Source organism: Littorina saxatilis, linkage group LG10, assembly GCF_037325665.1.
Source record: "Littorina saxatilis isolate snail1 linkage group LG10, US_GU_Lsax_2.0, whole genome shotgun sequence".
Classification (NCBI taxonomy): Eukaryota; Metazoa; Mollusca; class Gastropoda; order Littorinimorpha; family Littorinidae; genus Littorina; species Littorina saxatilis.
Window position 1 is genome coordinate 44,498,414 of NC_090254.1, and position 17,500 is coordinate 44,515,913.

Here is a 17,500-nt window from a genome sequence, read left to right on the forward strand (position 1 = left end):
TATTCTATAATAGCGACTGGCCCCCCACTGAGAGAGAGGCTCTCTCTGTATACCAAACCAATCCCCAAACTAACGCCTGCCTTGCCTGTGGTCGAGCCGACGGTCAGGCGAATTTCGATTTAAAAGTTTAAAGGTCACTTTCCGACGTACACGTCGGAAGATTGTTGGATCGTACAGCGCTTATAAATACTTTTGAGACATAACAAAAATGTCGCAGACATTTCCAACGTGAGGATTCCAAAAGCCAATAAAAAGATGTACCTTTAGGTATAGATTTATCTGGCAGGATAAATATTGGTTTAGACATAAATGTTTATCATATTTTTCGTGCTAGCAATTATGGCATCATATTAGGATAATGCATATGTAATACCCACAGGGTAAGTATTGAAAGAAACCAAAATTATATAACATTTGTGGGATTTTCATGCCGGTTTGTATTTAAATTGTTTGACAGGATGCCTCATACCGACCAACACGGAAACTCTGACGCAGACTCTGTATCTACCGTGTACTCAATTTTGCCACTTGTACAACCCACCCCCTACAAAAGGAAAGGTGTCCTCTTCAAATGAGGTATTTTTTTTCAAAGCAAATAACATTGCCAGGTTTCCATGCATGGCAGGGCCAGACTACCGGGGGGGGGGGGGGGGGGGTTATGCCCAACCCCCCCCCCCCCCCCCACCTAATCATGTACCTCACTTATTTAAAACATTTTTATTATTGTTTATTTTTGCCGTTCCATGCAAGGAGCGACCATTTTCCTATCTCAGAATATAACCTACCCATCAGCTTCAGGGGGCAAGCCCCCTCACCCCCCCCCAAGGGGATGTTCCCCCTAGCCCCCCACTGGCCAAACCCCCCCCCCCCCCCCCCCCCCCCCCTCCTCTTAGCCTAGTCCGGCCCTGCATGATACAGTATGACTTTTTTGTGTATAAATAATCTGTTTGTACTGTGCCTGTGTTGAGCGGAAAATTGTTGCCCTGCTTTAGCTCATGTCAACAATTGGACTGACCAGAATTGATTTTGGATTACTGAATAGAAGTGATATCCGATCGGATATCCGACTGTGATATATTTCTTGTAGTACCAGTTCCAGGACCGAATACCAAGTGCATAAATAGCGTAATTTGCGTAAGTGACGGCTCGTGATTGCTATCAATTTTCTCAAAGATGGGGCTTGGCTATCCTATGTTATCCCACGGCAGTGGGGCGGGGATGTAGCTCAGTCGGTAGCGCGCTGGATTTGTATCCAGTTGGCCGCTGTCAGCGTAAGTTCGTCCCCACGTTCGGCGAGAGATTTATTTCTCAGAGTCAACTTTGTGTGCAGACTCTCCTCGGTGTCCGAACACCCCCGTGTGTACACGCAAGCACAAGACCATGTGCGCACGAAAAAGATCCTGTAATCCATGTCAGAGTTCGGTGGGTTTATAGAAACACGAAAATACCCAGCATGCTTCCTCCGAAAGCGGCGTATGGCTGCCTAAATGGCGGGGTAAAAATGGTCATACACGTAAATAAAAAGCCGGGGGAGTTTCAGCCCATGAACGAACAAACAAACAAACAAACATCCCACGGCAGTTTACTGATAGCTCAAACTGTCTGTATGTGTTTCTTATTTTCATTATTGACTTTTTAATTTTAAATGTTAGGGAATAAATGGAGAAAATCTATGCAGCAGGTGGTGGTATATTGCCCGCACACTCGGACAATGCTTGTTTTCTTCTTCTTCTAGTCAGTCAGATAGCCAGACAATCAGTTGCTCATTTATATGCACCCATCTTGAAAATAAAACCATAACGGTTTTAAAAAAGAATAACACACACTATGCATGAATAAATACCAACAGCCTTCAAAGTTCAACCGACAGCCTTATTCTGTGACAAAGTCAGCATAATTATGTTCATTGTTGCGGCAAATTGTCGTCTAGGCGACATTTTGCTGCTCTACATAGTACATGCCTGGCTGGGTTTGAGTCCACTGGTTAGCCCGGTGTCAGAATAATGTGACTGGGTGAGATGAAGCCTGTGCTGCGACATCTGTCTTGTGTGTGGCGCACATTAAATGTCAAAGCAGCACTGCCCTGAGATAACCGAAGGGTGGACTGGGCGGTGAGCAAACAAAGTTAAGTTAAGGGTTTGAGTCCCTTCGAAAGTAGGGTGGATGATGTTTCAGTCTATCCAGGGTCGACTTATGTAAGACTCTTCGTGCCTATTCTCGACGTGTGCATCATATATATGCATGTGAAAAAGATCCTGCTTCACGGTACGATTAGACTGGTCAAAGCAGATACCCAGCATGCACATACATATTGGCATAATCTTTCGAAGGGACTCGGATCCCTTCTATATCTTTTTTTTACATCAATGTTGTGTTCTGTTCAACAGTCGGTGGGAAAGGAGCAACTTCTACTCCAACAGTCGATGGGAAAGGAGCAACTTCTACTTTAACAGTCGGTGAAAAAGGACCAACTTATACTTCAACAGTTGGTGGGAAAGGATCGAGCAACTTCCACTTCAACAGTCGGTGAAAAAGGAGCAACTTCAACAGTCGGTGAAAAAGGAGCAACTTCTACTTCAACAGCCGGTGAAAAAGGAGCAACTTCTACTTCAACAGTCAGTGAAAAAGGAGCAACTTCTACTTCAACAGTCAGTGAAAAAGGAGCAACTTCTACTTCGAAGTGAACTTCTTCAGGGAAATCTGTGTTTACTGTGGAGATTTTGACAGCCATCTGAGAAGACATTTACTACGTAAACATTCTGATGAAGAAGCAGTTGCTCCCATGGGGTCGCCTTCACGCGGCGGGAGTGTTTCCACTAAGCTACCCCACCCCTTTACTTCTCTTCTTTTGTCTTATTTCTGCCTTACCAGTCCTTTCACCTATATTTCCTTCCAAGAAAACTCTCCCTACTATTCCCTGCAGATTTCCGATTCCTTTCTTGTTGTCTTATTTCTACCTGACTGGATCCATCACCTTTATTTCACTTACCAAAAGTCTTCTTTTCCACATCCTTATTTCTTTGCCCCCCGCATGTCGTAAGAGGCGACTAACGGATTCTGTTTCTCCTTTTACCCTTGTTAAGTGTTTCTTGTATAGAATATAGTCAATGTTTGTAAAGATTTTAGTCAAGCAGTAAATAAGAAATGTTAAGTCCTTTGTACTGGAAACTTGCATTCTCCTAGTAAGGTCATATATTGTACTACGTTGCAAGCCCCTGGAGCAATTTTTTGATTAGTGCTTTTGTGAACAAGAAACAACAAGTGGCTCTATCCCATCTCCCCCCTTTCCCCTATCCCATCTCCCCCCTTTCCCCGTCGCGATATAACCTTGAATGGTTGAAAACGACATTAAACACCAAATAAAGAAAAAAAGAAGCAGTTCAAGCTGCATTAAAACTTCCCTGTGGACAAGAACGGGATAGTGCTTTTGCAGCTATTCGCAAAGACGGAATTTTGGACACAAATCGGACGCTGCCAAAAGAAGGCAAGTTCATATGTGAGCGCAACCAGGGAGTTGAAAAACGTGTGATGTGTGGAGGGTGTCATGGTTTTTTTCAGTAAGAAGGGCTCAGGACTCTAGTCAGACTGGTGCTCAGCCCTCTTCTGCTCAGGACTCTAGTCAGACTGGTACCCCCCGCGGGTTAGGGGGAGTCCCATATTGGTTGGGACCAGAAAGAATTTACCCGATGCTACCCAGCATGTCGTAAGAGGCGACTAACGGTTCTGTTTCTTCTCTTCTTTTGTCTTATTTCTGCCTTACCAGTCCTTTCACCTATATTTCCTTCCAAGGAAACTCTCCCTACTATTCCCTGCAGTTTTCCAATTCTTTTCTTGTTGTCTTATTTCTACCTGACTGGATCCATCACCTTTATTTCACTTACCAAAAGTCTTCTTTTCCACATCCTTATTTCTCTGCACCCCGCATGTCGTATGAGGCGACTAACGGATTCTGTTTCTCCTTTAACCCTTGTTAAGTGGTTCTTGTATAGAATATAGTCAATGTTTGTAAAGATTTTAGTCAAGCAGTATGTAAGAAATGTTTAGTCCTTTGTACTGGAAACTTGCATTCTCCCAGTAAGGTCATATATTGTACTACGTTGCAAGCCCCTGGAGCAATTTTTTGATTAGTGCTTTTGTGAACAAGAAACACTTAACAAGTGGCTCTATCCCATCTCCCCCCTTTCCCCTATTCCATCTCCCCCTTTCCCTCGTCGCGATATAACCTTCGTGGTTGAAAACGACATTAAACACCAAATAAAGAAAGAAAGTCAGACTGTTGCTCAGGACTCTAGTCAGACTGTTGCTCAGGACTCTAGTCAGACTGGTGCTCAGGACTCTAGTCAGACTGTTGCTCAGGACTCTAGTCAGACTGGTGCTCAGGACTCTAGTCAGACTGGTGCTCAGGACTCTAGTCAGACTGGTGCTCAGGACTCTTCTGCTCAGGACTCTAGTCAGACTAGTGCTCAGCCCTCTTCTGCTCAGGACTCTAGTCAGACTGTTGCTCAGGACTCTAGTCAGACTGGTGCTCAGCCCTCTTCTGCTCAGGGTTCATTGAAAAAGAAAAGAGACTATGTTGTTTGGACATCTGCTGACACTGAATCAGTTTCCTCTTATTTTCAAGTCTTTTTTTACTGCTAAAGGGACAGGCACAAAGGGTAAATTGCCAGGTAAAGATTGTGTACTGAACTTTTTACAATTGCACACTATTTTTTCTGGAAGACATTTCTCCAAAGACAAATTGGTGAAGTTGGTTAAAACCAAAGTGTTCAATGAGCGAACAACACTCAGAAAAACCAGGGCTCAATGTTTGAAACCTTTTGAAGAATTTTCATTGGCCATATATCCAGAAGCTCGCATTCATTTCATGGATAAGTGAATGGGACAAACGTCCGGACCAATGGTCAAGTTTGTGAGGATATGATATTATGAGTATATAGTCACAAATATGTACAAGTTTGTGTATAATTATATGTGTACCGTATTTGACGGATTACAAGACGCACCGTTTTATAAGCCGCACCCCCGACTTTTAACAAAAAAATTGGGACGAGCCACGTATAGGCCACGTCACTATATTAGCCGCCGTCGAAAAAAAAATAATCAGATCGTGTCAATCAATCAAAACAACCAGGCAAACAAAAATTACAGTATTTGGCAAAATCGGCTCGGAGAATAAACAAGTGAAACAAAGAAGAAAAGTGAAAAAGTTTGAAGAAAAATATCACACACACAATTTGTAACCAACACACACATGTAGTCCCGCCCGGAATAAGCTTTTTTGGGATGATTTACAACTTTTGCGCACATTTCGAGCGGACGAAAACACAACATGGCGGCTCTCGCTCCTCCAACTATCGCAAGACACAAAAAAACGAAATCTCGCGCACGCGCGAGATCCTGATACATCCAATGTTTCTCTGTACGGTATCTTGTCACGACGACTTGTTGACAAACGAAGATTCGCGAAAGAAAGAGAAAAGGGCCGAGTCTTGAGTAGAGAGCTAATAAAGTACCGGTAATCGCTAATCGAGCGAAATGAAAATCCGCGGCGACTTCCATTAGGTGAATGCTATTCAAGTTTAGGTAACGTTTTAGCCGCATCTTTTTATAAGCCGCAATGCGATTTTTTTTGAAAAAAAGTCGCGTCTTGTAGTCCGTCAAATACGGTATATATGTACAGTCGCAAGAATGTACAAGTTTGTAAGGATATGACTATTACAGTATAGGTGTGTATGGGCACAAGTATACATACAAGTTTGTAAGGATATATTACCGTAAAATCCCTAGCATAAGCCCACCATCTAGCAAACGCCCACCCCCCACTTTGGGCCAAAAGTTGTGCACAGGGGTAACTACCTAGCAAACGCCCACCCTGCTTTTTTCAAAGAGACTATAGGCTCACTTTCACTAGGATTTGTGCAGCCTGTTCTAAAAGTCATCTTTTTCCCCTTCTTTACCTTTTCGTGTTTCTTTCCTTTTTTCTTATTCTTTGTCCCCTCTCCTCACTCCCACCCATCGTTCATGTTTTTTTGAGTTTCTCTTCTCTTTTTTTCCCTAAGTTTGTGGGTTTTTCTTTCTCAGAAAGATTGGGCCTTTTGAAGACAAAATCCAAGTTCAGTTAACGTTTCATTTCCAAAGACGATCGTGTAATTTCTTCCTTGTACAGAAAGAAAGGGCTTCATTGGTGTTGACATTTCGACATTTCATCAAGTTTCTTTTTCCCGGAATTGTGTTGTTATTGTTTGTCCTTGCAAAGGTCTGGTGATTTTCTTTTTACTTTATAAATTTATATAAATGACTATGCTTGGGTTGTTTTCAGAAGAGCCAGTCCTTTTCTCTCTCTCTCTCTCTCTCTCTCTCTCTCTCTCTCTCTCTCTCTCTCTCTCTCTCTCTCTCTCTCTCTCTCGGTTGGCCTTCTTTGCCTCAAAGTAATTTTTCTTTCTTTTTTCCTTCACTTCTACTCACACGACCTAACTTACATGCTTTCGGGGTTTGTATTCACTCAATTACACGATTGAGCACAAAACTTACTTTGTGCAAAGGGGTCTATCCCTAGCAAACGCCCACCCCCCAATTTTGCCCTAAATCTGTGCACAGGGGGGGTGGGCCTATTCTAGGGATTTTACGGTATGTGTGTGTGTGTTAGACTGTGAAGGAGACATCACATTTTTCAGTGCGTGTGATATTCAGTTGTCCGTAGGCTTTGGTCGCAAGCACAACAGTCTGACTGCTACTGAATTTTCCTGGCTGGTTACCCCTAGTGTGTGTTGTTTACGGTATATGCAGTTCACGTCTCAGCTACTCAAAGTGAACATTGGTTTAAGTAATGGTTAAAATTACGCACACAGAGCCATTCTATGTTAAATCAAGTTATCAAATATCAACGAATCAAATCAGAGAGAGGTTGAGAGACTAAGTCAAAGAAAGGGACTGTGACTGTGAGACAGTAATTAGTCAAGGGACAGAGTAAAGCGAGGGACCGGACGGTTCTCATGCTCGCAGACATTCACGAACAAGGATACAGAACATTTGCGATTGTATGCCTTTTAATTCTATGAATATTTTCTGCAATTGCACATACCTGTCAAGTACTTTTGGCCTCTGACCATAGTAAATGGCATAAGAAACCATAGTTGGGGATCAAAAACCATAGTTAATGCGTGGATCAGGATGTGGTTAAACACACAAATTCAACTTCTCACGCATACACACTAAACCAATCAGATTGTTTTTCGCAAACTAAAAGTAAAACACATAAATTCCTTTCTGCACAAACTGCTCTTTATTTACCACTACATGTAATACATTTACACTGCACTCTTGTTCGTTCATTTTTGTTGTCACTTGTCACTTGTGTTCTTAGTTGTATTCATCTGTGCAAATGCTCCCATGGGGTCGCCTTCACGCGGCGGGAGTGTTTTTACCAAGCTACCCCACCCCTTTACTTCTCTTTTTTTGTCTTATTTCTGCCTTACCAGTCCTTTCACCTATATTTCCTTCCAAGAACACACTATTCCCTGCAGTTTTCCAATTCTTTTCTTGTTGTCTTATTTCTACCTGACTGGACCCATCACCTTTATTTCACTTACCAAAAGTCTTCTTTTCCACATCCTTATTTCTCTGCACCCCGCATGTCGTAAGAGGCGACTAACGGATTCTGTTCCTCCTTTTACCCTTGTTAAGTGGTTCTTGTATAGAATATAGTCAATGTTTGTAAAGATTTTAGTCAAGCAGTATGTAAGAAATGTTTAGTCTTTTGTACTGGAAACTTGCATTCTCCCAGTGAGGTCATATATTGTACTACGTTGCAAGCCCCTGGAGCAATTTTTTGATTAGTGCTTTTGTGAACAAGAAACACTTAACAAGTGGCTCTATCCCATCTCCCCCCTTTCCCCTATCCCATCTCCCCCCTTTCCCCTGTCGCGATATAACCTTCGTGGTTGAAAACGACGTTTAAAACACCAAATAAAGAAAGAAAGAAAGAAATCTGTGTAAATCTTTGCTTTGTCAATCATGCTGCCAGTCACCTTAAAATCATGGCAGCATGCATCAGAGTTAATTTTGACCTGCAAGAAGGCAGTCAGTGTGTCAGCTCCCAGACTGTGATCCAGCACTTAAAGGTGTTGCAGGGTTTCACTGCCAAATGGAAATTTATTCAACATTTTCCTCACACAGGCCACGTAGAACTGGCGCACATCATGCCAGAACTTCTGTTGTGTTGCTGGTGCAAGCTCCTCCTCAGAAATGAATGAACGGCAGTCCATGCCAGCAAAAAAAATTTAAAATAAATAAATAAAAAATTTTTTAAAAAAATAAATAAAAAAAAAAGGCTGAAAATGCGTATGGTTTGAGGTATACGACGTAGGACCCAAAAAACACCGAAAAACCGTAAGAATTACGCAGAATGCGTAGGACTTGACAGGTATGAATAGCATGCTTTTTTATGAATGTCAAAAACTACTATTTAGTATCTTGTTTAGATTTCCTCACAGTATTGATTTTATATATGTCGTCTTTTATACGCCATATGTCTTAATATTGCTTGCTTTTGTGTATATATGTATTTCTGTGCAAAATCGTTTGGGTTATTAACTTATTGTTTCTCAATTTTTCTTCACTTCGTTTATCTCCCGCAGTGGGGCACTGCGGTTATGAAATTAAAGGCCCCTTCTGTTTTTGGAACCGCAGGAGCTTTCTAGTTTGCTGTTAGGTAGATTTTTGGTTCCTCTTTCCTGTCATGCTCTCTTTTTCTTCATGAATTCTTTTCTTTTTTCTGCCTTCTTGCTCATTCACCTGTATTTTTTCCAAAAATCTCTTCTCTTGCCGCTTGTCTCGCGATTCATGTATAGTTTAATCTGTTAGTGTTCTGATGTAAGTCCAGCAGTAGATAGGTTAAGCCTATTTTAACATACTGGAAACTGGTAATCTTCCAGTAGGTATTAATTTAGTTTTACTAAAGCCTGCTGGGACACAAGTAATGGGTTAGTGCATTTGTAAACAGGAATCGCTTGACAAGTGGCCCCCTTCATCCCCCCCTTCCTCGTCCTGATATGGCTCTGCGTAGTCGGCTGGACGTTAAGCAACAAATAAACAAACAAACAAACAAAACAAATGTAATCGGTCAGTGTTAGTCTGTCCGGCCGGCCGGCCGGCCGTAGACACCACCTTAACGTTGGACTTTTCTCGGAAACTATCAAAGCGATCGGGCTCATATTTTGTTTAGTCGTGACCTCCAATGACCTCTACACTTTAACGATGGTTTCGTTGACCTTTGACCTTTTTCAAGGTCACAGGTCAGCGTCAAAGGAAAAATTAGACATTTTATATCTTTGACAAAGTTCATCGGATGTGATTGAAACTTTGTAGGATTATTCTTTACATCAAAGTATTTACATCTGTAGCCTTTTACGAACGTTATCAGAAAAACAAGGGAGATAACTAGCCTTTTCTGTTCGGCAACACACAACTTAACGTTGGGCTTTTCTCGGAAACTATAAAAGTGACCGGGCTCAAATTTTTTGTGAACGTGACTCATTGTGTTGTGAATAGCAATTTCTTCCTGTCCATCTGATGCCTCATATAATATTCAGAACTGCGAAAGTGACTCGATCGAGCGTTTGCTCTTCTTGTAGTTATTGTTAATTTCTTTAAGCTACAGTTACAATTGTTTGAGTTCTTTAAATGAACATTCTAAAGTTTCCTTGAGTGTCAATAAAATGATAAATATTTGTACAACTTTGTTGCATGTTTCTGACTGTGAACATAGATTGTGTTGCATGTTTCTGACTGTGAACATAGATTGTGTTGCATGTTTCTGACTGCGAACATAGATTGTGTTGCATGTTAGTTTTGTTACTGTAAATTTATTAATGCTTGACCAGCACGGTTAGCCTAGTGGTAAGGCGTCCGCCCCGTGATCGGGAAGTCGTGGGTTCAAACCCCGGCCGGGTCATACCTAAGACTTTAAAATTGGCAATCTAGTGGCTGCTCCGCCTGGCGTCTGGCATTATGGGGTTAGTGCTAGGACTGGTTGGTCCGGTGTCAGAATAATGTGACTGGGTGAGACATGAAGCCTGTGCTGCGACTTCTGTCTTGTGTGTGGCGCACGTTATATGTCAAAGCAGCACCGCCCTGATATGGCCCTTCGTGGTCGGCTGGGCGTTAAGCAAACAAACAAACAATTAATGCTTGCATTTGAAATTCCAGTGACATTAACAGTGCTACCACACAAATGACAGAAAAATAAAACAACAACAATAATTACCATATTTTCTCAATACATGTAAATTGTAATAGGGTGTCTAAAGGTGATCCATGATAAGTTTCATCCCGTCGGGTTTAAACGTACTGAATATTATCCCGACAGGACCGAGTCATCCCTAGTTTGCGAGGTTGTGCTGTTCACATGGGCAGAGATTTTGATTTGACTTGCCGCCGACTAAAATCGCTTGAAAGTTGGTCACAAGTTGGTTGCAAGTCTTCCATGTGAACAGCACTTTATCGTGTATCTAAGTCATCCGATTGTTGCTTTAAAGCCCCCTTTTCCCTTTTATGACAATAGGCGACTTGCACTATCGGCCTGCACCGCCAAATCGCGCGATAAATCTGCCATAACTTTCATGGCCTTGCGAGATCTGCCGCAAAATGGGGGCATGTCCGGATAGCTCAGTGAGAGTTTGCAGACACTTCGCCTTGACAATTCATAATTTTCATAAAATTGTGAATTTTCAATGTGAAAAGTGTGCTGCAGCAATGATAGCCGCGAGAATAATTCGAAAGTTCGTTCAAAGCACCCAAGCATAGCCCATGCAAAAAGAAAAGGCAATCGAGTTTTTTTTTAAAACATTTATTTCACACAAGCCAGAAAACACCAGTGCTTGTGAGAGCAAAACGTTTGCCCGCAGCGAAGTGAACTTTCCTTCTCTTTCACACTCGAGAGCTATTGAAGCGGGGTATTGTGCAAGTTGGTTATTCTGTATTAGGTTGTCCAAAAACACATACTGTTGAGTTCAATCATAATTCTGTCAATGATGCGTTTCATAATCATATACCAGTCGGGTTTTTTTCTTGTCTGGAATAAAGACTTTTTTCAGCATTACCAGGCTATTCATGGTCTCATGGATCTGTTCCCGTTATAACACCCAAGTTAAGCAGCGAGGGGGCTAAGATGCGGATGGATGACCGTCTAAAAGGGCGTAGATTACTGCATATATATCTCTTCACCTATAACAAATGATTTCCTTCTTCACTTCGGCCTTGTTAAGATTTCATTGGTTTCAATTTGAAAGTTAAAGAAAATTTCATAAATTATGTTACAAATATGCAGTGTTAGGAATAAGAATACAAACATATAGAGGAAGTTCTTTTGGGTGCAGTGAACAACAAATGTAAACTCTCTTGTTGGTATGTTTTAAAAATCTAAACGGTTCATACTTTCAATCTTGTAGGTAGGTTTATGTTCGCAAGTTCACATAAAATCATTTATGCAACAAATTCAGACTCACCTAATTTAGCCAAAACGATATATGACAAAATGTTGCATCAGTTGATTGATGTCAACGGAGGGACGATACTGCCTTCCGTGAAACATAATTATTTTTAGCCACCAAGCTCACCACTGAAAGCTAACATTATTTTAAACCTGGACAATTACCGGTAGCTCAGTTCGTAGAGCACTGGACTTGTGATCGGAAGGTCGCAGGTTCGAATTCGGGCCGGGATGGACACGGGTCAACTTTATGTGCAGACCCAGAGACGGAAGCCATGTCCCACCCCCGTGTCATCACAATGGCACGTAAAAGACCTTGATCATTCTGCCATAAGTGCAGGTGGCTGAATACACCTAAACACGCAGACACCTGGGTAGCGCGACTCCGTTGCTGCTAGCTTTCCACTGGGAGGAAACGACCCGAATTTCCCAGCAATCACCACAAATACATACTTTCAAGGTTGATTATTTATTGACAGAAGACTTATTTACAAAAATAAAAAAACTGCAGATATATGATTTGTCATGGTGGCCCTAAGGTTTTTTGAACATATAATAATAATAATAATAATAATAATAATGCAAACTTTTATAGCGCTATTCTAGAAAAATGTCTACTCTTAGCGCTTTACAATACATACATCGACCAAGCATACTATACACGCACAGGCAAAGAAACCGACCAAACATAACCAACAAACTATACATGCACAGGCAAAGAAAGCGACCAAACATACAATACACGCACAGGCAAGATAACGACCAAACATAAACAAACATACTATGACCAAACATAACCAACATACTATACGCGCGCAGGCAAAGAGAACAATCAGCACATGTAATAATTACTGACAACTAATAATGCAGGCATACAATGACAGTGACCAACCTTAACCCAACCTTAATGGTCACCCCAAACCCCCTTATATGTTCAAAAAACCTTAGGGCCACCATGACAAATCATATATCTGCAGTTTTTTTATTTTTGTAAATAAGTCTTCTGTCAATAAATAATCAACCTTGAAAGTATGTATTTGTGGTGATTTACTTACAATTTCATTGATAAATATCCAATAAAGTAATGAAAATGAAATGAAAAGTCTTCTGTCAATAAATAATCAACCTTGAAAGTATGTATTTGTGGTGATTTACTTACAATTTTTCATTGATAAATATCCAATAAAGTAATGAAAATGAAATGAAAAAATGAAAATGAATTATTTGATATATTTTCTGTTAGATCAAAGTGGGCCGATCTGTACCTTTAAAGGGGCATTCTAGAGCAATGTTTGCTAAGTTGTTTATTAGCTGCTCTTACTTTCAATCTTGTAGGCAGGTTTTTCTCTGTAAAACCCCCTTTTCTAACTAATGATAAATGATAATTAATTTTAGCCACCAAACTCCCTACAGAAAGCTACAACATTCTTTTTAAGCCTGGACACATTTTTTATATATATCTGGTGACCTTAAATCCCCCTTTTCAAAAGGGTGACTTAAGGTTGGGTTAAGGTTGGTCACCCCAAACCCCCTTATATGTTCAAAAAACCTTAGGGCCACCATGACAAATCATATATCTGCAGTTTTTTTATTTTTGTAAATAAGTCTTCTGTCAATAAATAATCAACCTTGAAAGTATGTATTTGTGGTGATTTACTTACAATTTCATTGATAAATATCCAATATATTTACTGGGAACCTTAAAATCCCTTTTTGGAGCGGGAGACCTAAGTTCCCATTTATAGTTATATATATATATATATATATATATATATATATATATATATATATATATATATATATATACGGCTTCTCTGTGTGTGTGTGTATTTGTGTGTGTGTGGGCAACACCTGTGGATTGTAGAGTTCTGTTTGTGATGGGGTCTAGCGGCTTTTGTCTGTCTGTATGTTCTGGCATTTGAGAAGCCACACCAGATAATATAGGGCTAAGAAATAAATTCTAAAATTCTCAATCCCGTTTGACAGGACTTCGCCTTCAAAGGTGATTGTGGTGAACCGCCACGCTGTCTGTCTCTGTCTCGCGATACACCCCGGCGAAGCCGGGTATTCCTCTAGTATATATATATATATATATAAATATATATATATATATATATAGATAGATGACAGTGTTATTTTCGCGTGGCTATAAATTGATTCGACCTTTGCACTTTTACAGTGAGGACAATTTAGGGGTGCAAGGACAGCGTTCTGGACAGTGTAGTGACCTTCTAAAAATAGTAACGGAATGGGAATATCCGCGCGCCACACGAAGGAAGGGATGTAAACGCTGAAAACACTGTAGAAGATAAGGAAGAGTTACTGGAAATGGATCCAGAGTAAAACCAAAATCGGTTCAGCGCTGCTCCCTGAGAGCACGTGTTGAAATATCTCATCGACCAGTTTGTGTCCGGGGTGTACTTGAATATGGCCACCAAATTTGAAACAGATCCATCGAGAACCTTGGCCGCGCATCGCGAACAGACAGACACACAGACAGACACACACACAGACACAAGTCGTATATATATATAGATTATGCGCTATAGCAAATGTCCATTATTATTATTATTAAAAGCGCGCTTTCCTGCTTCGCACAATACGCTACCGCGCTATTCTGGCGTGTGTATATCACTGCGTTTTGCACGTGGGAGGTGAGCGATTTCCTTCTCGCGGGGATTGACGAAGCTGTACTGTCTTCAGTTTCATTCCGTGAGTTCGACAGCTTAACTAAATTTAGTAATTTCGCCTTACGCGACTTGTTTTTAATACTGTTATTGTAATAACCATATTTTTTCCAATACTCTGTTTTTCATTTTTACATTTAGTCAAGTTTGACTAAATGTTTTAACATAGAGGGGGAATCGAGTCGAGGGTCGTGGTGTATGTGTGTGTGTGTGTGTGTGTGTGTGTGTGTGTGTGTGTGTGTGTGTGTGTGTGTGTGTGTGTGTGTGTGTGCGTGTGTGTATGTGTGTGTGTGTATGTGTGTATGTATGTGTGTGTAAAATCAAACTCAATCCACATTTCAGTCTCTGCCATTTATGAATACTAGTGAACAATGAAATACCCTAGTTACTCAATACAACGCTGTTTTTATGACTAAATCAACCACAGAGTCTTCCTGGTAAGCGACTCAGCACTGTTGTCCATACCAAGTCACCACCGTTGTCATGCTTTCGTCTCCACGTGGCGGTACCGTTGTTTGAAAAAGAGAACATCTGATCTTCTAAATCGATTCTACTAAACATTTCCTCCATTCTCAACAACAGAAATTAGTAGCTTCAGAGAGAACACATTCAAGTTTGTTATGGCAGTTACATTTTTCACTCAAAAGGATTCAGTGTGAAGAAGCAAGCATTTACAGTCAAAAGTTTACCGCGGGAAGACAAAAATCAGCGTTCAATTAACCATACAAAAGAAATTCTGCATTAATCAACTCATCGGTACCTTTGTTGTACAAGTCTAACGTCTTATGCACTCGTATCAACAAGAACCAGTCAGATAAGCGTTCGATTTACCTCAAATGAAGGCTCAACCTTGAGACGCCAACTGTCCGCTGCAAGATCTGTCGCTGCGCGAAGCGAGTGCGCGCCGTTGTTTGTTTCCGGCGATTCTCCGGCGTGAAGAGGGTCTCAAGTGAGTTATATGGTCTGTCCTTGGCATGGTCCTTCTTGGCAGTAAATGTTGTGTGGGTCGAGACAGTCCGTTGTTGTGTCCATTGACGTTATACAAATGTCAGCCCGTGGTAGTATTTATGCCAGTTTCAAAGCATAATGTGAATGTCTTTGTGTATGTCTCTTTTCACCAGGAAAAAACAGAGAGAGAAAAAGAGAGGGGGCAGAGATTGAACGAGAAAAAGAGAGAGAGAGAGAGAGAGAGAGAGAGAGAGAGAGAGAGAGAGAGAGGGTGGGTTACAGAAAGAGAGAATAAGAGGGGGGGTGTGTAAGTGAGATAGAACGAGAGAAAGACAGAGAGCGTGGAGTACAGCAATCGAGAACAAGAGGGGGGTGGGGTGGGAGGGGGTTGTATGTGAGGTGAAACGAGAGAAAGACAGAGAGCTTGGAGTATAGAAAGAGAAAACAAGAGAGAGCCCTTTAACCAATTATTCTGGAAATAGTTTTGGAATCAATCCTTGTATAACAAATAATCCGTTTACCCCCGAACCATCATTCTGGAACAAAACCCTATACCAGATTTTTATTTTGTTGCTGTTTTGTGTGTGTTTTTGTTGGTGGTCTAAGCACCAAAGTTTTGAAAACAAACCCTCCATTCCAAATATACCGTTTATCTCAGAACCATCATTCTGGAACAACGAGGCCAAAGAGGAGCTCCACAGGGCGCTCAAGGAGACGGACCCCATTGTGGGCGTGGCCAAAAACGTCATCGTGTTCCTGGGAGACGGCATGGGACCGACCACGGTGACCGCTGGTCGGATTCTGGCTGGCCAGCTACAGGGAAAGAATGAAGGAAAACACCGGCTCATGCTCAAGTTCCCCATCGACGATGCTTTTTCAAAGGTGAGCTTGGGTCCGGGCCGTGAATGATAGAACATTTTAACTAGTCACCTTTGACTGGGTCGTATTCATTATTAATGTCCAGTTCAGTTTCCCAAGAAACAAAAACAGACAAACAAATATACAAACAAACAAACACACGAATGGGCGAACGAACTAAGGAACAAACATACAAACAAACAAACAAACAAGCAAGCAAACAAGTAAACAAACAAACAAACAAACAAACAAGCAAACAAACATAGAAACGAACAAACAAGCCAACAGACAATCAAACAAGAACAACAGTACAACGATGATGTTTTTCTTATCTTTTAGAATATTCAATATTGGTATCATTACGGTTTTCTTTTCATAGTGAAGAGTTTCAAACTGGGTAAATACCCTCGCAAATTTTGTTTGTAGAGACTGACAGTTTCACAAACAAATCTGTACATTGCTGCAAGCAAACTTTCAGAATTTCTTCGATTTTTATATTTGGTCAAGTTTTGACTAAATATTTTAACGTAGAGGGGGGAATCGAGACGAGGGTCGTGGTGTATGTGTGTGTGTCTGTCTGTCTGTCTGTGTGTGTGTGTAGAGCGATTCAGACCAAACTACTGGACCGATCTTTATGAAATTTTACATGAGAGTTCCTGGGATTGATATCCCCGAATAAAAAATTTTCATTTTTTTGATAAATGTCTTTGATGACGTCATATCCGACTTTTCGTGAAAGTTGAGCCGGCACTGTCACGCCCTCATTTTTCAAGCAAATTGGTTGAAATTTTGGTCAAGTAATCTTCGACAAAGCCCGGACTTCGGTATTGCATTTCAGCTTGGTGGCTTAAAAACTAATTAATGACTTTGGTCATTAAAAATCGGAAAATTGTTAAAAAAAATTAAAAATTTATAAAACGATCCAAATTTACGTTCATCTTATTCTCCATCATTTCCTGATTCCAAAAACATATAAAGATGTTATATTTGGATTAAAAACAAGCTCTGAAAATTAAATATATAAAAATTATTATCAAAATTAAATTGTCGAAATCAATTTAAAAACACTTTCATCTTATTCCTTGTCGGTTCCTGATTCCAAAAACATATAGATATGATATGTTTGGATTAAAAACACGCTCAGAAAGTTAAAACGAAGAGAGGTACAGAAAAGCGTGCTATCCTTCTTAGCGCAACTACTACCCCGCTCTTCTTGTCAATTTCACTGCCTTTGCCATGAGCGGTCGACTGACGATGCTACGAGTATACGGTCTTGCTGAAAAATGGCATTGCGTTCAGTTTCATTCTGTGAGTTCGACAGCTACTTGACTAAATGTTGTATTTTCGCCTCACGCGGCTTGTTATATTTAGTCAAGTTTTGACTATATATTTTAACATCGAGGGGGAATCGAAACGAGGGTCGTGGTGTATGTGCGTGTGTCTGTCTGTCTGTCTGTCTGTGTGTGTGTGTAGAGCGATTCAGACTAAACTACTGGACCGATCTTTATGAAATTTGACA

The 17,500-nt window shown here is 40.8% G+C and overlaps 1 protein-coding gene across 1 annotated transcript in view; it reads left to right on the forward strand.

Annotated features, from left to right (window-relative positions):
• LOC138978913 (alkaline phosphatase-like) overlaps positions 1 to 17,500 on the forward strand; it is a gene marked incomplete in the record, with an annotated part of 86,228 nt that overhangs the window by 9,058 nt on the left and 59,670 nt on the right. The window contains 1 exon segment of the mRNA XM_070351730.1: positions 15,782 to 15,952. Within this exon segment, the coding sequence (XP_070207831.1) occupies positions 15,782 to 15,952 (171 nt within the window).